General features: G+C 36.8%; 1 protein-coding gene across 3 annotated transcripts in view; it reads left to right on the top strand.

The window, feature by feature from the left end:
• The window catches only part of PKN2 (protein kinase N2), a 93,026-nt gene that overhangs the window by 5,506 nt on the left and 59,910 nt on the right, over positions 1-27,610 (top strand). For all 3 annotated transcript variants that reach the window (XM_068965054.1, XM_068965055.1, XM_068965053.1), the window contains exons 2-5: positions 14,550-14,704; positions 22,907-23,024; positions 23,364-23,509; positions 23,595-23,808. In XM_068965054.1, coding sequence (XP_068821155.1) covers positions 14,615-14,704; positions 22,907-23,024; positions 23,364-23,509; positions 23,595-23,808 — 568 coding nt within the window. In that variant the 5' untranslated portion in view covers positions 14,550-14,614. The remainder of the gene's footprint in view (positions 1-14,549; positions 14,705-22,906; positions 23,025-23,363; positions 23,510-23,594; positions 23,809-27,610) is intronic.

Below are 27,610 nucleotides of genomic sequence, written 5' to 3'. Positions count from 1 at the left end.
ATTTGTTGCTAAAAAAGCCCCATTTTCCCATCTGCTATGTGAGTTGGCCAGGGTGTAGTCTAGATGTTTCTGCCACATGTCAGATCACCCTCAGAGCTCAGAAGGATTTATAGCTACTGAGTGATTCTATCCAGCTTCCCTGGTGGTTCAGCCAGTAAAGAATCCACCTGCAATGCGGGACATCTGGGTTTGATCCCTGGGCTGGGAAGATTCCCTGGAGAAGGGCATAGCAACCAGCTCCAATATTCTTGACTGGAGAATCCCCATGGACAGAGGAGCCTGGCAGGCTACAATCCATGTGATAGCAAAGAGTCCGACATGACTAAACACAGCACAGCACAGTGGTTCTGTCATTTCTTAGAGATTTTTTCCCTATGTTTTGACTCCAAGCTTCAGTCGTCAGTTTTGTTTTCACAGTTGGAGCTCAGTTTCTGGCTTTTATAGATTAGCTCTGGGCCTTCTCAGTACTTCATTCCTTTTTAGTGCTGAATAGTATTCCATTATATGAATATACTATGTTTTCCTTAGTTATTCACCAGTTGATGAGACATCTGGGTTGTTTCCATAGTTGACCTTTTATTATTATTATTATTATGATACTGCTGATACGAACATTCACATAAAACTTTTATATAAACATCTTTATGTAGGTATTTAACTTTTCTAGAGCATTTTATTTCTTCATGTGGATTTAAGTTACTGGCTGGTGCCATTTCTTCTCAATCTGAAAAACTTTTAATATTTCTTGTAAGAAAGATCAGATAGCAATAAATTCCCGCTATCTTTGTTTAAGTGGGAATTATTTCACCTTCCTTTTTGAAGGATAGTTTTGCTGGCTATAGAATTGTTGGTTACCGGTTTTTCCATCTAGGACGTTGGCTGTGTCATCCCACTTCTGGTGGTCCTGTATCCTTTCATATGAGGAGTCTGATGTTCATAGTTATTGCTCTGTATGTAGTGAGTCTTTTTCCTCTTGCTGCTTTCAAGATTTTCCTCTTTGTTTTCAGTTTTTAATGCTTTGACTACAATGAGCTTAGGTGTGAATTTCTTTGTATTTATCTGGGGCTTCTTAGGTGTGTGGATTAATGGTTTTCATCAAATTATGAAACTTTCTGGCTTTCATACATTTTCTTCTCCTTTTTCTGTTTCTGGTATTTCTGCTTAATTAAAAAGCATCACTACAAACAAAGCTAGTGGAGGTGATGGAATTCCAGTTGAGCTATTTCAAATCCTGAAAGATGATGCTGCAAAAGTGCTGCACTCAATATGCCAGCAAATTTGGAAAACTCAGCAGTGGCTTCAGGACTGGAAAATGTCAGTTTTCATTCCAATCCCAAAGAAGGGAAATGCCAAAGAATGCTCAAACTACCACACAATTGCACTCATCTCACACGCTAGTAATGTAATGGTCAAAATTCTTCAAGCCAGGCTTCAGCAATATGTGAACCGTGAACTTCCAGATGTTCAAGCTGGTTTTAGAAAAGGCAGAGGAACGAGAGATCAAATTGCCAATGTCTGCTGGATCATGGAAAAAGCAAGAGAGTTCCAGAAAAACATCTATTTCTGCTTTCTTGACTATGCCAAAGCCTTTGACTGTGTGGATCACAATAAACTGTGGAAAATTCTGAAAGAGATGGGGCATACCAGACCACCTGACCTGCTTCTTGAGAAACCTATGTGCAGGTCAGGAAGCAACAGTTAGAACTGGACATGGAACAACAGACTGGCTCCAAATAGGAAAAGGAGTACATCAAGGCTGTATATTGTCACCCTGCTTATTTAACTTACATGCAGAATACATCATGAGAAATGCTGGGCTGGAAGAAGCACAAGCTGGAATCAAGACTGTCAAGTGAAATATCAATCACCTCAGATATGCAGATGACACCACCCTTATGGCAGAAAGTGAAGAGGAGCTAAAAAGCCTCTTGATGAAAGTAAAAGAGGAGAGTGAAAAAGTTGGCTGAAAGCTCAACATTCAGAAAACAAAGATCATGGCATCTGGTCCCATCACTTCATGGGAAATAGATGGGGAAACAGTGGAAACAGTGTCAGACTTTATTTTTTGGGCTCCAAAATCACTGCAGATGGTGATTGCAGCCATAAAATTAAAAGACGCTTACTCCTTGGAAGGAAATTTATGACCAACCTAGATAGCATATTCAAAAGCAGAGACATTACTTTGCCAACAAAGGTTCGTCTAGTCAAGGCTGTGGTTTTTCCTGTGGTCATGTGTGGATGTGAGAGTTGGACTATAAAGAAAGCTGAGCACCAAAGAATTGATGCTTTTGAACTGTGGTGTTGGAGAAGACTCTTGAGAGTCCCTTGGACTGCAAGGAGATCCAATCAGTCCATTTTAAAGGAGCTCAGTCCTGGGTGTTCATTGGAAGGACTGATGCTAAAGCTGAAACTCCAATACTTTGGCTATCTCTTGTGAAGAGTTGACTCATTAGAAAAAGACTCTGATGCTGGGAGGGATTGAGGGCAGGAGGAGAACGGGATGACAGAGGATGAGATGGCTGGTAAGGCATCACTGACTCCGTGGACATGAGTTTGAGTGAACTCCGGGAGTAGTTAGTGATGGACAGGGAGGCCTGGTGTGCTGCGATTCATCGGGTTGCAAAGAGTCAGGCATGTTTGTTGGGGTTTTTCCCTGTGACAGCATAGCATAGTCACAGACAGTGATGGGTTAGATGTTATGGTCGAATGCTTTGGGTCAGATAATCTTATACCCTTTGCTGGTAGGAATGCAAAAACAGTACAGTCACTTGGGAAGACAGGTTTTTTTTTTTTAATTGGAGTATTGTTGCTTTACACTGCTGTGTCATTTTCTGCTATACAGCAAACTAAATCAGCCATACATATATACTCCTTTTTTTGGATTTCCCTTCTAGTTAGGTCATCACAGAACACCAAGTAGAGTTCCCTGTGCTATACAGTAGGTTCTCATTACTTATATATTTTATACATAGTAATGTGTACCTGTCAATCCCAATTTCCCAATGCATAACACTCCCCCACTTCCCCTTCTTATACGTTAATTTTTTTATACATCTGTGTCTTTTTTCTGCTTTGCAAATAAGATTCCACACATACGTGTTAACATTAGTTTTCTTTCTGACTTACTTCACTCTGTATGACAGTCTGAGGTTCCATGTACATCTCTGCAAATGACACAGTCTTTTCTCTTTAAATGGCCGAGTAATATTCTATTGTATGTATGTACCATATCTTCTTTATCCGTTCCTCTGTTGATGGACATTTAGGTTACTTCCATGTCCTGGCTATTGTAAATAGTACTTCAGTGAGCGCTGGGGTTAATGTATCTTTTGGAATTATAGTTTTCTCTGGGTATATGCCCAGGAGTGGGATTGCTAGATCATGTGGTTCCTCTTGTTTTTAGTTTTTGAGGACTTTCCATACTGTTCTCCATAGTGGCTGTATCAGTTTACATTCTCACCAATAGTGTAAGAGGGTTCCTTCTCTCCATACTCTCTCCAGCATTTATTGTTTGTAGATTTTTTTAATGATGGCCATTCTGACCAGTGTCAGGTGATATACCTCATTGTAGTTTTGATTTCCATTTCTCTAATAATGAATGATGTTGAGCATCTTTTCATGTGTTAGCCATCTGTATCTTTGTCTTCTTTGGAGAAATGTCTAGGTCTTCCGCCCATTTTTTGATTGGGTTGTTTGTTTTTTGGAAATTGACCTGCATGAGCTGCTTCTATATTTTGGAGATCAGTCCTTTGTCAGTTGGTTTGTTTGCATCTATTTTCTTCCATTCTGAGGGTTATCTTTTCTTCTTATTTATGGCTTCCTTTGCTGTGCTCAAAATTCTCCAAGCCAGGCAACAACAGTACATGAACCGTGAACTTCCAGATGTTCAAGCTGGTTTTAGAAAAGGCAGAGGAACCAGAGATAAAATTGCCAACATCCGTTGGATCATTGAAAAAGCAAGAGAGTTCCAGAAAAACATCTATTTCTGCTTTCTTGACTATGCCAAAGCCTTTGACTGTGTGGATCACCACAAACTGGAAAATTCTGAAAGATATGGGAATACCAGACCACCTGACCTGCCTCTTGAGAAATCTGAATGCAGTTCAGGAAGCAACAGTTAGAACTGGACATGGAACAACAGACTGCTTCCAAATAGGAAAATGAGTGTGTCAAGGCTGTATATTGTCACCCTGCTTATTTAACTTCTATGCAGAGTACATCATGAGAAATGCTGTGCTGGAAGAAGCACAATCTGGAATCAAGATTGCCGGCAGAAATATCAATAACCTCAGATATGCAGATGACACCACCCTTATGGCAGAAGAAAGAACTAAAGAGTCTCTTGATGAAAGTGAAAGAGGAGAGTGAAAAGTTGGCTTAAAGGTCAACATTCAGAAAACTAAGATCATGGCATCTGGTCCCATCCACTTCATGGGAAGTAGATGGGGAAACAGTGGAAATAGTGTCAGACTTTATTTTTCTGTGCTCCAAAATTACTGTAGATGGTGATTGCAGCCATGAAATTAAAAGACGCTTACTCCTTGGAAGAAAAGTTATGAGCAACCTAGACAGGATATTAAAAAGCAGAGACATTACTTTGCTGACAAAGGTCTGTCTAGTCAAGGCTATGGTTTTTCCAGTGGTCATGTATGGATATGAGTGTTGGACTGTAAAGAAAGCTGAGTGCTGAAGAATTGATGCTTTTGAACTGCAGTGTTGGAGTAGACTCTTGAGAATCCTTTGGATTGCAAGGAGATCCAGCCAGTCCATTCTAAAGGAAATCAGTCCTGAATATTTGTTGGAAGGACCGATGTTGAAGCTAAAACTCCAATACTTTGGCCACCTGATGCAAAGAACTGACTCATTTGAAAAGACCATGATGCTGGCAAAGATTGAAGGTGGGAGGAGAAGGGGATGATGAAGGATGAGATGGTTGGATGGCATCACTGACTCAACGGACATGAGTTTTATTAAACTGAGTTGGTGATGGACAGGGAGGCCTGGCATGCTGCAGTCCATGGGGTTGCAAAGAATGAGACATGACTGAGCAACTGAACTGAACTGAACTTGCTGTGCAAAAGATTTTAAGTTTAGTTAGGTCCCATTTGTCTATTTTTATTTTTGTTACTCTAAAAGGTATATTTAAAAAGATGTTGCTGCAACTTATGTCAAAGTGTGTTGTACCTTTGTTTTTCTCTTAAGAGTTTTATAGGGTCTGACCTGTAACCCACAATCCTATCCATGCTGTTTTTGTAAAATACTAAGAAAGTTCAATTAAAGGTTGTACTAGTTATAAATTACTTAAATTGATAATGTTGGATGGCATCACTGACTCAATGGACATGAGTTTGAGCACACTCAGGGAGATAGTGGTGGACAGAGTGGCTTGGTGTGCTGCTATCCATGGGGTCGCAAAGATTGGACTCAATTTGTCAGCTGAACAGCAACAAGGAGGTTTTAACCATGTCGTATTTTCTACTAACTTCTAGAGTAGTATTTCAAACCAAGATGGATTTTTCTGGGCTTCATCTGAGAATTTATAACCTTATTACCATTTGGATAATTACAAATCTATAAATGAAATCTGACGTTTACTATAGATTTCTTTCTCTCTTTTTTACTTCCAGTCTTCAGTGTAAGTCAGTTCACCAAGCCCGTAGATTCTACCTCTGACATAGGTCTCGAATTTGTATTCTCAATCCTCACTGCTAAAGCCTCCAAGTTCAGGTTTAATCCAACCTAAACAGTTCTACCAATAATTTTTACGTAGTATTCAGTTTTGATCCTGTTGCTTTCTTGCTTTAAACCTCTCAATGACTTTCCATTCTTTATAGAATAGAGTACAAATTTGTAGCATTACAGATACCCTTCATATAATCTGGGCTCTGTCTCTTACTTCAAATCTGATGCTGTTCCTCCCAAATCTAATTTTCCCATCTTTCCTACTATTTATATTTGCTTTCTCTCTCTCTTTTAAAAAAATCTTCACATGTGTGTGGGGTGTTTGTGTGTTTGTATGTGTGTGTGTATTGGCAGAGTCTAGGTGGTGGGAATATGGGTGCTCACTACACAATTCTTTGAATTCTTCAGTATACTTGAAAATGTTAATGTATTCACACATATACTATTTAGAAATGGACACACATACCCCTTTATGTAAGTATATAGACTGTATCTTCTAAGCTATTTGAGAAAAGGAATTTTTTTCTCAAATCCTTTGCACAGTACCTGAATGTTTATGCTGTAACCATTTCCCTGTGTTAAATTCCCTTTGTTTGAAATATCTAGTGTGGTTTCTGTTTGTCAACTAGACTGTTAATGGTATACCTTCTTTCCATACCATGTAAGAAATTTAGAATAATTTCAGTCTACTTAACTCCACTTATGTGCTATCATTGTTCATATTCTAGTTCTATCATTGTATCTTCAATTCCATAAATCAGATTTTTATTTTATATAGTCATTGTTGGTTTACATTTATTTTCCTTGTACATCATTTCTTCATGCTTCTCAGACCTTCCTTCATTTCTTTTTCTTCTTAAAGGTATAGACTTTAGAAAGATATTTTCTCTGGTATATCATTTTAGGTTGGCATTTAATTTCTATCAATAGCTGTAAACTGTTATTTTATGTCTTCTGGATTGCCCTGTTGTTGAATAGGCAGCTGCCAGTCTAATACTTAAACTTTGCTGATATTCTTCCCTTTCTCCCTAGCTGTTTTTAACAAGCTATTTGTCTACAGTGTTCTGTATAATGGTATAGGTTTCTTTTCATTTGATCTGCTTGGGATTTGTTGGGTTCCTGAATCTGAGATTTGTGTGTTTCATTGATTATGAGAAGTGCTTAGCCCCTGTCTTCAATATTGCTCCTCCTGTATTCTCTCTTCTGTTTCATTTTGGTGCTCCAATTAGACAAATAGTAATTTCTTCGAGTCTTTGTCCATTTCTCCAATAATTTCTTTCTGCGTGTCCAGTTTGCTCTTGACCATGTATATTATATTTCTAATTCTGCTGTCTGTCTACCTATCTATATATGTATATTTCTTTACTACTACAATTCATGCTTAGTTTTGTTAATCTTTGACAGTCTCTTGCTTTAGTCATTCTTTTGATACCTTTTTAGTTTAACTTTACCTATAAAATATACTTTTTCACATTTTGTGCAACATAATGACAACAAATGAAATCTTTGCTATGCTACTCCTAGTTTTTTTTCTCACTTATGGTGAGTTTCTTTTTCTGCCTGTACTTTGTGATTTCTAATTATTGTACGTTTTCACTGGAACTTTATCTATGGGAATTATTTTAGTGCCTGGATTTAAAATGCCTTCTTTCAAGAAGGATTTGGATTTGTTTCTATAACGTGCCTGAAAGCATTGTTAATCTGAGGCCAATTAAAATTCATGCTTAGTTTTGGCAGGATCACATAGATAGTATGGTTTCCTGCGTCAAACCTGTATGAGAGCAATAGGAATTTTTTTTTTTTTTAAAGAATATCCATTTCCCTTCCCCCCAGTCACCCCATGCCAAAGGCAAATCAACAAATTCAGCTGTTATGGATGACAACTTTTGAGGTTCCTGTCTTTAATCATGTTTTCCCTGATCTAACTGACTACTTTGTAAGAGTCCTTAGGCCTTTTCTTGAACTCTTATTAAAATCCAAGCTTTACTTCACTAGGATGATGAGCACCCAATAGGTCCTTTTGTTCAGAAAAGCAAGACCATTCTCAGAAGCACAGAGGTACAAATGTCCACTTATATCTGTCCTGGATTTCTGTCACATGCACCGTGAATCCACTGCCTCCCTCCCTAGGCCCCAAGTGCAAGTAAGTCTGAGAAATCTTGCTGTTTTGTTTTTATTTTCCCCTTAAGCTTCCTCTTAGTATAAGCATGAAAGAAGGAGATTACACGTGGAGTATTAAGTTAGTCAACCTACCTTGTCAGGTACTTAAAGACTTCAAATATCTCCTTGCTAATTTATTTGAGGTGTTTTGTAGCACTGTGACTTTTTATAACTAATTGTTATCTCTTCTAGAGTTATTTTTTTGGAATTATAATTTCCTAGAATGTTCTCCAAAGATATCACACACACAAAAAGACAATTACAGGCCAATATCACTGATGAACATAGACACTAAAATCCTCGATAAAATACTAGCAAACCATATCCAGCAGTACATTGAAAGAATCATACACAATGATTAAGTGGGATTTAGCCCAGGGATGCAAGGGTTTTTCACTATACACAAGTCAATCAGTGTGATGCACAACATTAACAAATTGAGGAAAAAACTGATCATCTCAATGGATACAGAAAAAACTTTTATTAAAATTCAACATCCTTTTATGATAAAAATTCTCAAGAAAATGAGGATAGAGAGAACATACTTAAACATAGCAAAGGCTATATATGGCAGTCCCAGAGCTAACCTCATACTCAGTGGTGAAAAGTAGAAAGCATTTCCTCCAAGATCAGAAATAAGATTCTCACTGCTTTTATTTAACATCATTTAGTACAGAGTTGGACACGACTGAAGCGACTTACCAGCAGCAGTAGCAGCAGCCAGAGCAATCAGAGGGAGAAAAAAAAAAAAGTACAAATTGGAAAGGAAGAAGTAAAACTCACGGTTTCCAGATGACATTGTGCTATACATAGGAAATCCTAAAGATGCCACCTAAAGATGCTCTTTGATGAATTCTGCAAATTTGCAGGATACACAGTTAATATACAGAGATCTATTGCATTTCTATACATTCACAGTGAACAATCAGAAAGATAAGGAAACAATCCCATTTACCATTGTGTCAAAAAGAATAAAATAACTAAGGACGCAAAAGACCTGTATTCCAAAAACTATAAGATTCTGATGAAAGAAATTGAAGATGACACAGATGGAAAGATACACCCTGTTCTTGAATTGGAAGAGTCACTATTATTAAAATGACCATATTACCCAAGGTAATCTACAGATGCAGTGCAATCTCTATGAAAATAACCAATAACATTTCTCACAGAACTAAAACAATTTTAGAATTTACATAGAAACACAAAAGTCCCTGAATAGCCACAACAATCTGACAAAGAACAGAGCTGTAGGAATCAAGCTCCTTGACTTCAGACTATACTGCAAAGCTACAGTTATCAAAGCAGTATGGTACTGGCACAAAATCAAGGGAATAGGATAGAAAGCCCAGAAATAAACCCATATTCTTATGGTCAATTAATCTATGACAAAGGAGGCAAGAATATACAATGGAGAAAAGACATTCTTTTCAGCAAGTGGTGCTGGAGAAACTGGACAGCTGCATATAAAAGAACGAAATTAGAACATTGTCTGTCATCATGTACAAAAATAAATTCCGAATGGATTAAAGGCCTATTTAAACCCAAAAATGTTAAACTTCCAACAAGAAAACAGGCAGAACACTCTGACATAAATCACGGTGATTCTTTTTTGGAACCCTCTTCTAAAGTAAAGGAAATAACAGCAAAAATAAACGATGAGATCTAACTAAAAAGCTTTTGCATAGCAGAGGAAACCATTGACAAAACAAAAAGACAATGTATTGAATGGGAGAAAATGTTTTCAAATGATACAACTAATAAAGGATTAATATCCAACATATGTAAACAGCTCATACAACTCAATGCTTTTTTAAATTTTTAAAATAGCCCTAAGAAATGAATAGACACTTTGCCAAAGAAGAAATGCAGATGGCCAACAGGCACATGAAAAGATCCTCATTATTGCTAATCATTAGGGGGATGCAAATCAGAACCACAAAGAGGTATCACCTCACATCTCTCAGAATGGCTATCATCAAAAAGCATATAAAAAAACAAATGTCTGCAAGGAGACGGAGAAAAGGGAATCCTTGTACACTGTTGATGGGAGTGTAAATTGGTGGAACCACTGTGGAAAAAGTATGGAGATTTCTCAGAAATAATATGACTCAGTAATTCCACTCCTGGGTATATATCCAAAAAAAAAAACCCAAACCACCAATTCAAAAAACTGCATGCACCCCAATGTTCATAGCAGCATTGTTTATAACAGCCAAAGTATGGAAACGACCTAAGTGTCCATTCACTGATGAATGGATAAAGAAGCTGTGGTGTGTATATGTGTGTGTATATATATAATGGAATACTACTCAGCCATAAAAAAGAACAGAGTTTTGCCATTGTAGTCACATGGATGGATTTGGAGGACATTGTGCTAAGTGAAATAAATCAGAAAGATAAATACTATATGATACTGCTTATCTGTGGAATTTAAAAAGTAAGACAAATGAATATAACATAAAATAAGCAAAGTTGTTGATAACAGAGAACAGCCTAGTGGTTACCAGTGAGGAGAGAAAAGTAGGGGGAGGGCAGTATAGGTGTGGGAGAGTGAGGTACAAACTGTTGAGGGTAAGCTAAACTCAAGGATGTACAATACAACGCTAGTATTGTATATTTTGTAATAACTATAAATGGAAAGTAACCTTTAAAGATTGTATAAAAGTTTAAAAAAAATTGGAAATAAACTAGAGAAAGTAGCAGGTTGAAAGAGAAAACAGCTGAGATCTAAAGAATATAGCACAGTGTTTTCCTAACCTCTAAATGAGTAAAAAGTGGGCTTTATAAGACAAGACATTTCTAAAGTTGAATTTCTGACTTGGCATATACTTGTGACTTTTCAAAATTACTTAGCCTCTCTGAGTATGCTTTTTTATTTGTAAAATGAGGTTATATTACAAAATTTGTGAGTTCCTTTGGAGATTAGATGGCAGAAATTTCGGCTGCTTAACTGAGCCCTGACATGTAATTTTATTGAGCCCTACAGTTTAGCCTAAGCACTATTCAGGATTTATCTTCACAATAACACCCAATTTGTGGTTAGGTAATTATAACAGATATTAAGTATCTGATTAAGATCACACCAATAAGTAACAGTCACAGGATTTTAACTCAGACATTCTGACCTCAAGAGCCCAGACTCTTAACCATTGTGTTCTTTCTTTCTTTTTTTAAATTTTATTTATTGATTGGCTGTGCCGGGTCTTTGTTGTTGGGTGCGGGCTTTCTGTAGCTGCAGCAAGTGAGGGCTAGCCACTCTTTGACTTGGTGTATGGTCTTCTTGTGGAGCACAGGTTCAGGTAGTTGCGGCACACAGGGCTTATTTTCCCTGTGGCATGTAGAATCTTCCCGGATCAGGGATTGAACCTATGTCCTTTGCATTGATTGATAAGCGGATTCTTAACCACTGAACTGTCAGGGAACTCCACCAGTGTGTTATTTCTTATGTTCTTAAAATTCTTTTAAAACTCAAGATGTAGTTTTCCGTGGAAACAGTATTAGACTTTATAGTATTACTACAAATTCACCGACTGAGTGAATGGGTATTTCAGTGTCCTGGACAACGTGCTTTAATGTGCAAGAATTTCTTATTTAGTATCTTTAATAGTTTATAATCTAGTTTCTATATAAATGCTTATGGAGACAAGGGATTTTATTACATTTTAAAGGTAAACCATTTAATTTTTAGATAACTCAAATTTTTAAGGAATTTCTCTTTTCCTGTGTTAAAAGTTTTCCTACCACTACCTTTACCCATTGTTTCTAATTCTCTACCCTTTGAAAAGATTGTGAAAGGACAGCTTCTTTCATAGTTTTTTAAATGTTCAGGCAAGAATCATTTCTCTTTCTCACTGTAGACTAAACACCATCAAATATTTTATAAGCAATACATTTCCATACGTGTCTCTAGAGGACCTTTTAACTCTGATTGCATTCCAGTTCTTTTAAAAAATGTGCTTACTAGAAATTAACTTTATGTACCAGATTTTGTATAATTTTAAGTTTTTTCCAAGAGTCTTATATCATTTATGTTTTAAAAACAGGGGAAATAGAGGAAAAAACATAATTGTTCACAAATCTGAATATACTTTTTAGTCATTACTGTAACCTTCATTTGATTTATGTATTCAGCAAACACTTGTACACTGACTAGTTCTAGTTAATGTTTATTGGATTTATTATGCACCCTGCCCTTTTCTAAGCTCTTTACACATAACATTTAGTCACAATAATTCTGTGGGGTAGAGGTCATTTTCACTATTTAGCAGATGAGAAATACGAGGCACAGAGCTATTAGGGACTTTATCCCATATCTCATGGTTTGTACTAAATCTCAGGGCCAAAACAGATTCAGACCTAGGCACAACCCCTGAAGTGTGTGTGTGTGGGTATGTAATACCGTAGGGACTTCCCCAGTGGTCTAGTGGATAACACTCCACACTACAAATGAAGGGGGCCTGGGTTTGATCCCTGGCCAGGGAACTAAGATTACACATATCGCAGCCAAGCCTGTGTGCTGCAACTCCTGAGCCCACACACTGCAGCTAGAGAAGCCCTTGTGCAGCAACAAACACCCAATGAAGCCAAGATACATAGTAAATAAAAATGTAATAATAATTAAAGGAATTACTTCTTAGCAATAAAAAAAAGAATTTAAACAAAATTTTGTTTTAAATTCTTTTTGTTTAAAGAATTTAAAACAAATACCGTAGACTGTGGTATTAAAACAGAATACCATAAACTAGAAATTTGTTTCTCATAGTTCTGGAGGCTGAGAATTCCAAGATTAAGGTGCCAACGTAGAGTTATAATGATGGCCCTCTTCCTCATTTGTAGACATCTTTTCACCATATCCTCACATAACTAAGGAAGACTGCCATTATGACCTCATTACTCCTGAAAGGTTCACCTCCAAGTTTTCTCACACTAGAGATTCAACATTTGAATTTTGGGGGTGAACAAACATTCTGTCCATAGAAATATGTTTAATAGTTCTTTTGTGTGCCTGAAAAATTATCTACCTTTTATAGTAGTTTTAAGTGTATGTCACTTATTAAAAAAATCAACTTTTGGAGCAGCTCATTTGTAATATGAGAGTTGAGTAACAATAAAAACCATTCATGAATTTCATCCTTGTGGCTCAGAGGTTAAAGCGTCTGCCTCTAATGTGGAAGGGGTTTAATCCCTGGGTCGGGAAGATCCCCTGGAGAAGGAAATGGCAACCCACTCCAGTATTCTTGCCTGGAGAATCCCATGGATGGAGGAGCCTGGTGGGCTACAGTCCCCGGGATCGCAAAGAGTTGGACACGACTGAGCGACTTAACTTTCTAACTTTCACTTTCTAATAACTCTAACTTTACCTGTTTCCTGACGTGTAAAGTGTGCCTAATATCTGTCGCAAATGGTTGTTTTTCTTAAAGAATTAGTGTGCATATATACACATATTTGTGTGTATAAATTATACTGTTAAATGTGTAAGTATACACACAGGGTTTAGGATACCTGTTTACAAGACTTATAAATGGCTAAAAGGTAGCATAGCACAGCAGTTACTAAGCTAGACTTTGGAACAGAACTGACTTACTAGCTGTATGACCTTGGGCAAGTTTCTTAACTTCCCTGTGCTATAGTTTTTTTTCTGTAATATAGGTATAATACTTGTTACAGGGCTGTTATGAAGCCTAGAGAGTCCAGAAAGTCTTTAGATCGTTACACCTTGTAAAGTAGCTATATAAATTATAAAATGGTATTATTTTTATCAGTATATAACATATCTGTATTTTTGTAAGTTCATTAACTTTGTGTGGATAAAACACAAAATCGTGAACTTCAATATGAGGAATTTTAGATATGTGGTCAAATTATTAGGTGTGTTTCAGCAATAATGGATAACCAAGAATAATTAGAATGTTGTATTTGAAGTTTTTGTTTCCAAATAAAAGTACCATGGTATGCTTTATGAAAAGCAGTGGACTTGAATTTTTGGTCTTCCTACACCCCCTGCCATCCTAGTAGAAAATAAAATGTGAAGGCTTTATGCATACACTTAGATTATTACTTAATTAATGCTAGTATGATATTTGAAGTACCCTTAGTCCTGTTTATAAGTAATTATTTTAGAGTTTGTTTGAGAATGCTTTATTTTCTAACCAACAGATTAGTCAAAATGATTTGATTTAATTATAAAGTAATTGTGCTAGTAAAACTTTGAACAGTGATTAAACTCAGACTCCGGATAGTCACTTCTATAGTATCCTTGGCAGGTGGTCCTACAACTCCACTTGAATATTTTCCTGACTTAAATTCTCATATTATCTGTTAGCATGAAAGTGAAAGTGAAGTCGCTCAGTCTGTCTGAATCTTTGCGATCCCATGGACTGTAGTCTACCAGGCTTCTCTGTCCATGGGATTTTCCAGGCAAGAGTACTGGAGTGGGTTGCCATTTCCTTCTCCAGGGGATCTTCCTGACCGAGGGATGGAACCCAGGTCTCCTGCGTTGCAGGCAGACGCTTTACCCTCTGAGCCACCAGGGAAGACTATATAATAAATTCTCATATTATCTGTAAGCATAAGGAGATTCTATTTAAATGACTCTAAGCTTATCTCAAACTTTATAATTCTTTATTCTTTGAAAATATTAACTTGCAATTTTAAGCAGCAATTCATCCTAGTAAATAATTTTTAACATGCTGTTTGACTTACAGATTGCCCACGGACTCCAGATACTCCCAGTAGTGACTCTCGTTGTTCCACCAGCAATAATAGGTTGATGGCCTTACAGAAACAATTGGATATAGAACTTAAAGTAAAACAAGGTGCAGAGAACATGATACAGATGTATTCGAATGGATCCTCAAAGGTAAGTACAGTAAAGAAATGTAGGTGTATACTGTTGATTCTCGTTATTCACAGATTTCCCCATGTGTGAATTAGCCTACCTGATAAAATTTATTTGAAACCCAGAATCAGAATTTGTGGCACTTTCACAGTCATTTGTGGACAGGGTACAGAGGTATAAAAAATTTATCTGATGTGAATGTTCACAGTCGATGTGAGCAAGATGATACTCTTCTTGTTTAAGCTCTTATACTGTAAACAAGTATCCTCTTCATGGTTTTTAGTACTACATTTTTTGCATTTTTATGCTTTTCGTGATTTTACTGCTTAAACACTGTATTAGGATTTCTGAAATCTCTTTAACCTCCAAATTTATAAGTATTGACATAAAACAAGTTGGAAACTAAAGATTTCTAAAGTAATACTTTCTTAATTGCTTATTTCTACCAAAATCAATTAGTACAATTTTTTTAAGTGGAATTATCTGAGTAGAGGGTGCAGAGGAACTGTCCATAGAAAACTGCAACTTTTCTGTAAATTTATAGTTGTTCTGTTAATGAAACAAAAAATTTATTTAAAAAGATTTAAGCTATAATGAGTTTTCCATCACTACATACAGAGCTTTAAGAAAGAACAAATGAAAAGAGAAGACATTGAATTGTTAATGATTGGACTCATCTTTGGGTGCTTAGGGCATCTGGTATGGGCATGTTACTCCTAATTGAAAACCAGTGTATAGGGAGCACTTGTTACTAATGGGAATGTGTCCTTTTTCTGAGATATAATGTGAAAGAGAAAATGTTAGGAACAACCAAACCAGTTTAACATGAAGGTCCTTTCCAGTCTCAGATTCTATAGTTTTATCATTTTCAGAAAGTTTTAGAAAGGTGGATTTATTATAAAATCCACCCTTTTACTTTCAATTTATTTATTTTAAAGGTTTTTGTCTCTGTGAATTAGTTTCTTCCATATTTTAATAGAGATTTCATAATTTCAGAATAAAAGTGAGTAGGAATTTTTTGCTTTTAAGTTTAGCAGGAATTTAAAATTGGGGGAAGAGAAGGGGATAGTGGGAGTCTTTGCTTGGAGATATGTACCCTACCTACTTGTATGTGCTTATGTTATAAATAAGATTTTTTTAAGCTTATTGTGAAAATTAGTTTCATTATATGCCATATTTAAAACTAATTTTAAAATTATTTTTAGAGAAATGTATTGTTCCTACTTGATGTATTATTTACATGATCTAATACTTAATAGTATACTACTTCACTAACTTTGAACTTTTATTATGGGGTAGTAGAGTTGGTTTTTCTCTGTTATTATTTTTAGTATTGATCATCAGTTTGAGTTTTTGTTTTTTTCCCACTTTTATCAAATGTTATTTTGGGCTTCTTTTTTAAAAGGCAAATATGGTGTTCTTGAAACTGTGATGTACCATATTATGCTGAGAGTTTTGAAATGAAAACATTCTGGAGTAAAGGGTTGATGGATTAGATTGAGAGATTGATGAATCCTTGAAGTTAAAAGAAAACTGTAGCCTGCCAGGCTCCTCTCTCCATGGGATTTTCCAGGCAAAGATACTGCAGTGGGTTTCCATTGCCTTCTTCAGGGGATCATCCTGACCCAGGGATTGAATCTGCACCTCCTGCATTGGCAGGCAGATTCTTTACCACTGAGCCACCGGAGAATCCCCAATATTCTGATACGTAGGATGAGTAAGAGTGCCAGAGATTTCGCCGTATTCTCAAAGTGGTCTGTAAGCAACACTCTCCCTTCCCCAAATTTAATAGATTTATGGATGTATTGAAAGGAAAACATAACTTATAATAACCACAGGTTGAAAAATAAACAGGCCTGTGAGTAGCCTGATAAAACAAATGGATAATTTCCAGTAGCCTTTTATTTTTAATTAGATTCATTAATTTGAGAAGGGGTCTAGTTCAATATCCAGAGCATATCAACAGCCTATCTGAGATAGGTCTGTGAGTTATTCTTGTCTAGATTTGGTTCTAATAGTAATATTCATCAGTTCAAGAACTTATTTTCAATGAAAAGCCATGACCTAATGGAGAAATATCTGAATCTCCAGAAAGGCACAATAAGATTTTTTCTTTTTTCCTTTTCCCCTACTGAAAGAACTTTAAGCAATGAGGTATAGTGAAAGGTGTAGCTAGCCTAAAGACAAACCAGATTATAAAAACTTTGTACAAAATTAAGCAGTGGAAATTCTATCTTAAAGATGTGTGGAGCTGTTGAAAGACTTTAAGCAAAGAAAAATACATGTTCAGATTTAAAATTTAGATAGTTCACATCCATCTTCCTCAGATTTGAAAAATTAATGAGAGGCTCAAGTCTACAGACAGCAAGTTTAAGGAAGCTTTTGTAGTAGTTCAGGTTAAACATGGCTTAAAGCCTCTTATAGCACCAGTAAAAAAAAAAAGAAGACAGAGTCAAGCAGTTGTGGTATGATAAATACGTGCTGTCTGGATATGAGGAAGAAGGAAGAATCAAAGATAATTCTTAGATTGGTTGTGTGAATAGACTGATGAATGGTAGTATCCTTCACAAGGATAGGTGTTTCCAATGAGGAGCAGATTTGGGGATAGGTATGATTAATTCAATTAGCCAGTAGATAGTCCTCTTCAGAGTTTTGGTTCTTTGATTCTGTGATACAGTTTTTACCCCTGTACATGTTAGAGCCTGAGTTGTCCTTTTGAAAGATAAGTCAGATATTTTCACATGCTTATTAAAAACCCTGCAGGGACTTTCTAGTAATTTTAGAACAAAATCTTTGAAAAGAGTCCTTACTGTGATTCTGCAAGTTCATACATGATTTACCCCTGGCTACCTTCCTACCTTAGCTTCTAAAACTCTCTCATTCTCTCTCATTACACTCTAGCCATATTGCCTTCTTTACTATCTTTTGGACATACCAAGCACACTTAGCTCAGAGCCTTTGCATTTACTGTCTCTGCCTAGATAGCTCTTCTCCTAAATACTTTCATGGGTTTCTCACTTCATTACAATCTCTGTTCATATGTACCACTTCAAAAAGTTCTTCATTACTATCCTATGTAAAATAGCACGCCCTGCCTCTCTTTATCCCTTTTCACTGCATCACCTCTACCTGAAGTGATAGTTTACACAATTTCTTTATCTGTTTTCAACATTAGAATGCAAATTCATGGCTCTTAAGTAGTACATTGATTTTCAGAATGATTTCTGAGGGCTTGATAAGACATGTTGAAGAAATGTTCCCTGTTCTTATATTCAGATGACAGACCAAGGTGTTCATTAATATATTGGATTATTTCTAGCGTCTACCACTTTTGAAAAAAAATGCTTCCATGTTTTTTCATTCCCTTTCATCATTGAAAGTACCTGACCATCTATCTAAAGGCCTTCCTTTCCCAGTCTTTTAAAACAGATAGCCAGTGGGAATTTGTATGACTCAGGGAACTCAAACAGGGGCTCTGTAATAACCTAGAGGGGAGGGATGGGGAGAGAGGGTCAAGAGGGAGGGGACATGTGTATACCTATGGCAGATTCATGTTGCTTGGCAGAAACCAACAAAATTCTGTAAAGCAATTATCTTTCAGTAAAAAATAAATTTAAAGTTCACATATTCCAATCTTATATATACCAAGGGAACATTTCATGCAAAGATGGGCTCAATAAGGACCAAAATCGTATGGACCTAACAGAAGCAGAAGATATTAAGAAGAAGTGGCAAGAATACACAGAAGAACTGTACAGAAAAGATCTTCATGACCCAGATAATCATGATGGTATGATCACTCACCTAGAGCCAGACATCCTGGAATGCAAAGTCAAATGGGCCTTAGGAAGCATCACTACAAACAAAGCTAGTGGAGGTGATGGAATTCCATTTGAGCTGTTTCAAATCCTGAAAGATGATGCTGTGAAAGTGCTGCACTCAATATGCCAGCAAATTTGGAACACTCAGCAGTGGCCACAGGACTGGAAAAGGTCAGTTTTCATTCCAGTCCCAAAGAAGGGCAATGCCAAAGAAGGTTCAAACAACCACACAATTCCACTCATCTCACACGCTAGTAAAGTAATGCTCAAAATTCTCTAAGCCAGGCTTCAACAGTACGTGAACCATGAATTACAGATGTTCAAGCTGGGTTTAGAAAAGGCAGAGAAATCAGAGATCAAATTGCCAACATCCACTGGATCATCGAAAAAGCAAGAGAGTTCCAGAAAAACATCTATTTCTGCTTTATTGACTATGCCAAAGCCTTTGACTCTGTGGATCACCACAAACTGGGGGAAATTCTTATAGAGATGGGAATAAGACCACCTAACCTGCCTCTTGAGCAGTCTGTATGCAGGTCAGGAGGCCTTAGTTAGAACTGGACATGGAGCAACAGACTGGTTCCAAATAGAAAAAGGAGTACGTCGAGGCTGTATATTGTCACCCTGCTTATTTAACTTATATGCAGAGTACATCATGAGAGATGCTGTGCTGGATGAAGCACAAGCTGGAATCAAGATTGCCGGGAGAAGTATCAATAACCTCAGATATGCAGATGACCCCACCCTTACGGCAGAAAGCAAAGTGAAGTGACGTGAAGTCGCTTAGTCGTGTCCAACTTTTTGTGACCCCATGGACTGTAGGCTACCAGGCTCCTCAGTCCATGGGATTTTCCAGGCAAGAGTGTTGGAGTGGGTTGTCATTTCATTCTCCAGGGGATCTTCCCGACCCAGGGATCAAACCTGGGTCTCCCACATTGTAGGCAGACGCTTTACCATCTGAGCTACCAGGGAAGCCCATAGAAGAAGTAAAGAGCCTCTTGATGAAAGTGAAAGAGGAGAGTGAAAAGTTGGCTTAAAGCTGAACATTCAGAAAACTAAGATCATGGCATCTGGTCCCATCACTTCATGGCAAATAGATGGGGAAACAGTGGAAACAGTGACAGACCTTATTTTGGGGGGCTCCAAAATTGCTGCAGATGGTGATTGCAGATGGTGAAGTAAAAAGATGCTTACTCCTTGGAAGGAAAGTTATGACCAACCTAGACAGCATATTAAAAAGCAGAGACATTACTTTTGTCAACAAAGGTTCGTCTGTTCAAGGCTGTGGTTTTTCCAGGGGTCCAATGAGAGTTGGACTATAAAGAAAGCTGAGCGCCAAAGAATTGATGCTTTTGAACTGTGGTGTTGGAGAAGACTCTTGAGAGTCCTTTGTAGAGTATAGAATGCTAATTACTTGTAGTCAACTATTTTATCTAGTCTGTTAGGCTGTGTTCTCAGTCACGTCTGATTCTTCCCAGCCCCATGGACTGTAGCCCACCAGGCTCCTCTCTTCATGAGATTTTCCAGGCAAGAATACTGGAATGGGTTGCCATTTCATTTCTTCCTCAAGGGGATCTTCCTGACCCAGGAATCAAACTCACATCTCTTGCATTTTCTGCATTGGCAGGCAGATTCTTACAACTAGCACCACCTGGTCTGTTAGGTTGAACCAAATGAAATTGCTGTTTGTTTAGTTAAAATCAGTCAAATATTGGCATGTTTTTATGGTTCAACCTATTTATGTAAAACTTTTCTCATAATCTTAGGATAAAAATCAATATTTTTGTAATGTATAAGCCAAGTCTTATACTTCGGATCTAGCTTTTCTCTTGCCTTGAATGTATTAGGTGCTCAATAAAAAAGCCCATTGAATGCCTGAGAAAATAAAACTGATAGTAAAAATTCATTGAATGCTGGAAAGCATTAGACTGACATTCAGTAACTGTCAATTGCCTGTGATAGGCAGCATCCAATGTTAGTTTTAAAAACTTTTTTCACACTTTAGCATCTGTGCAGATCTTTCAGAAGTCCATGTGGAAACATCATTTACCTTTTAAAATGAAATATAAATATTTGTCTTTGCATGTTAAATTAAAATAGTTAAAGGTATTTCTAAAGAAGTAAATGACAGAAGTACTGTCTACACAGTGATAAAAGTAATAAGAGGAATAGCTTATTTGAAAAGCATAGTATTTTAAAAACATTTTACTTAATATTTATACTTTTACATTAGAACTTCATTAAAATAATTAATCATTGTTTTTATTCCTCTAAAAGGGAACTTTTTAATGGCAATCATGCTAGGCAATATAATTTTAGTTTTATCTAATGCTTACAGAAGCTCTCTATTATAGAGAATGGTATTCCTATTTATGTGATTTCTTTAGGAAACCTATATATCCCATTAAATTAGAAGAGAAGTATTAATATTTCTATTATTTTAATCTCGTCTCAAATAGAAAAGTTATTTCAAATCTTTAGTCTGATTTTCCTAATGCTGGATAACAGGAGGAAATTTTAAAGTTTTTTTCATTTTAAACTTGGAAGATTAATATGTATATTCATAAAAGCATATATAATGAGTCATAGACAAGCAGTTAGATTCAAACTAGTGTCCTTAATGGTAAAGCATAGTTTTAAAAAAATATAGTGTGTGTGCATGTGCCTGCATGCACAGATATACACATACACTTCATGTAAATGAATATTTAAAGGACTTAATAAACTATTTAAGCCCAACTCCTTAACGTGAAATCTGAATATTTTATTTAATAAACAACAAAATCTGACCAGATGCTCGTTCCTAAATTATTAACTGTAGGAATAGGAGAGAAATGAAAGAAAAATTCATATATTTGCTGATTGCTTTTGCCTTCAATGCATGTTAACCTAGTTTGGTGTTTAACGTGTTATATTTTTCACTTCACTTTTTTTTCCTTTTATATATTGTCTCTCCCATCATAAATATCTCCATCCTCCCCTTTCTTCAGTGTCGTGATATATTGTATGTGTTTGATTTATTGAAATGATGCTGCACATCTGATGCCTGTCTCTTAGCTTCTAGTATTTTCAAATTAGTAACAGACTGCCTTAGTGTTAAAAGTAGAGATGTGTAAACAGTATGAAAAAATTGGTCTTTCCTATGATTAAGTGCTTTCTAACTTGATTCTTAATTGTATTTATCATTCCCTTTTTTTTTTTGTAGATTGAAGTGCATTAGACTTTGACAGCTAATATAATTAACTAGGAGATGGCATTAACTTCTGTTACTTGTCTCATGACTTTTTTAAAAAAAAAACAGAACCCTATATTGGTTACCAAAGAAGGCAATGGCACCCCACTCCAGTACTCTTGCCTGGAAAATCCCATGGATGGAGGAGCCTGGTAGGCTGTAGTCCATGGGGTCGCTAAGAGTCGGACACGACTAAGTGACTTCCCTTTCACTTTTCACTTTTATGCCTTGGAGAAGGAAATAGCAACCCACTCCAGTTTTCTTGCCTGGAGAATCCCAGGGACGGGGGAGCCTGGTGGGCTTATGGAGTCGCACAGAGTCGGACACAACTGAAGCGACTTAGCAGCAGCAGTAGCAGTATATTGGTTACTGTGGCTGCTGTAATCAGTTAACAAATTCATTGGCTTAAAACAACTCAAGTTTATTATATTACAGTTTTATAATTGAGAAATTGGAAATGAATTTCACATTCTGGAGTATGTAGGAGAAAATTTGTTTCCTTGCCCTTTTTAGCTTCTGGAGGCTGCCATGTTCCTTGGCTCATGGCCCTATTCCTCTGTCTTTGAAGCCAAAAACAGTGGCTCCCGTTCTTCTCACATGACCTCCTCTTCTGCCTTCTTTTCTACATTTAAGGACCCTTATGATTACATTGGACCCACATGACTCTGTATTTTAAGATTGGGTGATTGACAGCCTCAGTTCCATCTGCTATCTTAATTCCCCTTTGACATGTAAGGTAACAAATTCACAGTGTTTGGCAGATTGCCCCATGGACATCTTTATGTGGATTGTTATTTTGCATACCACAATTCCTAAAATGGTAATTTTTTTGTGTTTCAGTGTTACCAGAACTAGAATGAGAAGAAGGGACATTATTTCACTTAATTCAGGCCCTTTCTTGAAGACTTAAAACATATAACAGAAGTTTATTCAGTAAAACTAACTCCCTAGCTTTTAACTAATGGAATTGTTTTTCTTATTTTCCATCTGATCAGTTTGATAGGTTTTGAAATTAAATGTATCTACACGTATATATTTTATAGTGCTCAGAAATATATTCTTTTGACCTTTGTTTTTCACTTGCTGATATCATTTGATGTTACTTAGAAGTTATAAAAATGTTTTATTTGTCTGTGTATCTGCTTACCTTTTCAAACTTACTTTTCATAGGATCGAAAACTTCATGGCACAGCTCAGCAACTGCTCCAAGACAGCAAGACAAAAATAGAAGTGATACGAATGCAGATTCTTCAAGCAGTCCAGACCAATGAATTGGCTTTTGATAATGGTGATGGAACAGATAAAATTGTCATTTCTTACTATTATGGGCATATATAGTACTAAATTAATTTTATGTAGGAAAGAAGTGGTGGTTCAGAATTAAGGAGGAAAGAGGCATACTGTTTTTTATCTTGAGTTTTTATCTTTGAGTTTGGGTGGCTAAAATGAAAGATTCTGTATTTTAACACTGTGTCTGTTAAGTGTTTATTTACTTCATTGTTATTGATTTTTAAGTACTAACTTTTCTTTTAACATAAGAATTACTTACTTTTTCTTGAGTTTTAGTCACTATGTATTAGAAAATCAAATAAATGGTTCAATTAAGTTTTTTTTTTCCCTCCTCTAGCCAAACCTGTCATAAGTCCTCTTGAACTTCGAATGGAAGAATTAAGGCATCATTTTAGGATAGAGTTTGCAGTAGCAGAAGGTGCAAAGAATGTAATGAAATTACTTGGCTCAGGAAAAGTGACAGACAGAAAAGCACTTTCAGAGGTAATTTTAAATAAAAATTTTAGCTTAATAAATATTCAAAGAATATAATTATTTAAATGATAATGTTATCTTTTCCCTATGTAAGGCTCAAGCAAGATTTAATGAATCAAGTCAGAAGTTGGACCTTTTGAAGTATTCATTAGAGCAAAGATTAAATGAACTTCCCAAGAATCATCCCAAAAGCAGTATTATTATTGAGGAGCTTTCACTTGTTGCATCACCAACACTAAGTCCACGTCAAAGTATGATTTCTACCCAAAACCAATATAGTACCCTGTCCAAACCAGCAGCACTAACAGGTATGTAGCGTATATCTTCCTGATTTTTTCATGGATTTTTAATCTATATTTGGTTCTGATTTAATAATAATGAATAAAAATGTGTTTATACAGTTTTTAAGTATTGTGGTAAGATAGAACAGAATTTATTATTTTAACCATTTTTAAATAATGGTTAATAACATTTTAATAATAACCAGATAATGGTTAATAATATTTAATTATATTTTAAAATAATCAGAATTCATAGGCATTTAGTATATCCACACTAATTGTACAACTCTAACTGGTTTCTAGTTCTGGGATATTTTCATCACTCTGAAGGGAAACCCAGGACCCATTAAGTAGTCATGCCCAATTCCCCCTTTCCCCTCAACCTCTAGCAGTCAAAGTTGACTTTCTGTTTCTATAAACTTGTCTATTATAAATGTTTCCTATAAATAGAATTTTATAATTTGTGGCTTTCTTTGTCTGATTTCTTTCATTTTTCTGTACTGTTTTCAAGGTTCATTCTTGTTATAACATGTATCAATACTACATTCCTTTTTATAGCTAAGTATTCTGTTGTACAGGTAAATGTCTGGTTTTATTTATCTGTTCATTAATTGATGGACATTTGGGTTATTTCCACCTTTTGACTACTGTGAATAGTGTTTCTGTGAATTTTTGTTTGAACACCTATTTTCAGTTATTTTTAGAATATACCTAGATGTATAATTACCAGGTCATATGGTAATCTTCTGTTTATATTTTTGAGGGACCATCAAACTATTTTCCATAGGGGCTTCATCATTTTACATTTCCAACAGCAAAGCATGAGGGTTCCCATTTCTCTGCATTCTCTTCAACAACACTTGTTACAGTAAGTCTAGATACAAACATGTTCCTAAGTCCAGTTGTTCATAAGTCTAACAAAGTTAGCCTAGGTTACCAAACACAGTCAGTTGTATAATGCTGTACTGTAATAGGTTTATAATGTTTTTCACACAAATAATACATAAAAAACAAAACACTTTTAATCTTATTAGTACCTTGAGAAGTATGGCCGTACAGTACAATAGCTGGCATACAGGGACTGGAATCAAGTGAACAGGCAAGAGAAGTTACTGAGTGGAGGAGGGAAAGAAGGTGGGGGATGGTAGAGTTGAAGGATTGTCAGCAATAGGAGATGGAAGGCAAGCTGCTGTTTCACTCACGCCTCATGTTGATGGCACAGGTTCTCGTTCTTTGCTGGATTCAGTTCTATTTAGCTCCTTGAAAAAATGATTCAGTGATGTTTGTTTATGCTCAGCCTCTCAGTCATGTCCAGATCTTTGCGGCCCCATCAGCTGTAGCCTGTCAGGCTCCTCTGGCCATGCCAGTGTCTGGTTAGTAGCTCTTTTCTTTTCTCATCATAGATGACACCATAGCACGGGATTGCTTTCTGAATGGTTGTTGGAACCTTTTGTGTACTGTTCGGTGTTCACGTCCTGGCCTCAAAAACTAATAGTGCTTCCTCACATAAAGAAAATCCCCTTGCCATTTCCTGCAGCATGAGCCTCTTCAGTTCTTCAGTTACTTCTTCTTCCTCTTGTCTCTGTTTGTCCTTTCTCTGGGCCTCCAATTCCAGTAGGTCTTCATTAGTTAGCTCCTCATATGGAACAACAAGTTCAGTGAAGTCATCCTCTTGCAGATGTAGCTTAAAATAATGATACTGTGCTACTGTACTCTGTATAGTGTGTGCATGCTAAGTCACTTCAGTCATGGCCAACTCGTTGTGACCCTGTGGACTGTAGCCCACCAGGCTCCTCTGTCCATGAGATTCTCCAGGCAAGAATACTGCAGTGGTTTGCCATTCCCTCCTCCAGGGAATCTTCCCAACCCAGGGATCGAACCCACATCTCGTATGTTTCCTACATTGGCAGGCCGATTCTTTACCACTAGTGCCACCTGGGAAGCCACTCTGTACAGTACAGATACAGAAAAGTCACAGTCACTTGTAGAGGATGCATACACGTGACAGTATACCCCAAACGCATGAACTAACGTATATGAGCATGATTGGACATGAACGCATGTCACATCTCTGAAAGTTCTCAACTTGAAGGTTCCTTTGGGGGGAATTTACTGGATTTTTCCTTTTTTTTTTTAATTTAAGTTACTGCCATCTTAGCTTCATTTTTGACAGTGTGGTAGTGGTAGCAAAGTCTCCAACTATTTTTGTAGATTTGCTTGTATTTCCTTTCAGTTATATAAATTTTTGCTTCATATGTTTTCAGGCTCTGTTGTTCAGTGCATGTATGTTTATAATTTTTATATCTTCTAAATGGATTGACTATTTTATCAAAATATAATAACCTTTTTCTACTGCAACAATTTTGGATTTAAAGTAGTCTCTCTGATGTTACTGTAGCCATTCTGACTCTCTTTTGGTTACTATTTACACTGAGTATCTTTTTCTGTTCTTTCTCTTTCAATTGATATATGTCTTTGACTCTAAAATGAGTCTTTTTTAGACAGCATATAATTGGGTCACGGTTTGAGTTTCTTTTAATCCATTCTGTCAGTCTCTGCCTTTATTTTGAACAGTTCAATCCATATATGTTTAAGATAATTACTGATAAGGTGCAGTGCAATTCTGATGCTGACTACGCAGAGTAAGGTCAGATTTCATAGGTTTATGGCACAGTCCCCCACAAGACTGCCTTCATTTCAGACACAAGCTGTAAGCTTGGGGTTTCCCCAACCACTCACACTTCTGACCAGCTGGCTACAAATTCAGGGGTTCCTACCACCACCTCAGAACAAGTCACAGAACTTAGGAAAGCTCTGTATTTATAAGTAAAGTTTTATTATAAAGGCTACAAATTAAAACCAAAGAAGGGACACTTAAGGAGAGATCTAGCTGTTTGCCTGTTGTCAGCATGCATCACCTTCTCAGAACATCAATTTCTGTTTTTAGCCAGTAATCTCACTCTAGCTATGAGTATTCAGAATTTTTATTGTGGCTTTATTAGTGGCTTGGCCAAAAGGTTTGTTCGTTTTTTTCCATAAGATGGCTCTGCTGCTGCTGCTACTGCTAAGTCGCTTCAGTCGTGTCTGGCTCTGTGACCTCATAGAGGGCAGCCTACCAGGCTTCCCCGTCCCTGGGATTCTCCAGGCAAGAAAACTGGAATGGGTTGCGATTTCCTTCTCCAGTGCAGAAAAGTGAAAGTGAAGTCACTCAGTCGTGTTCGACACTTCACAACCCCATGGACTGCAGCCCACCAGGCTCTTCTGTCCATGGGATTTTACAGGCAAGAGTACTGGAGTGAGGTGCCATTGCCTTCTCCGAAGATGGCTCTCAGTTCAGTTCAGTTCAGTTCAGTTCAGTTCAGTTCAGTTCAGTTCAGTCGCTCAGTCGTGTCTGACTCTTTGCAGTGCCATGAATTGCAGCACGCCAGGCCTCCCTGTCCATCACCAACTCCCGGAGTTCACTCAGACTCACGTCCATCGAGTCCGTGATGCCATCCAGCCATCTCATCCTCGGTCGTCCCCTTCTCCTCCTGCCCCCAATCCCTCCCAGCATCAGAGTCTTTTCCAATGAGTCAACTCTTCGCATGAGGTGGCCAAAGTACTGGAGTTTCAGCTTCAGCATCATTCCTTCCAAAGAAATCCCAGGGCATGGCTCTGGTAGCACTTAATTGTCTTTAACTTCATTGGAAAAAATTTTGTTGGATTGTATTGTGACAGCTGTAATATCAGCATGCATTTTTTAAAAACTTGTCAAAATTAATGAATTTTTGTGTAGCCATTTTAATATTGAAGGGGGCAGGAAAGAAGTAGCATTTCAGCATGTTATGCT

Source organism: Capricornis sumatraensis, chromosome 2 (assembly GCF_032405125.1).
Source record: "Capricornis sumatraensis isolate serow.1 chromosome 2, serow.2, whole genome shotgun sequence".
NCBI lineage: Eukaryota > Metazoa > Chordata > Mammalia > Artiodactyla > Bovidae > Capricornis > Capricornis sumatraensis.
This window is presented reverse-complemented; position numbering and strand designations above follow the sequence as displayed.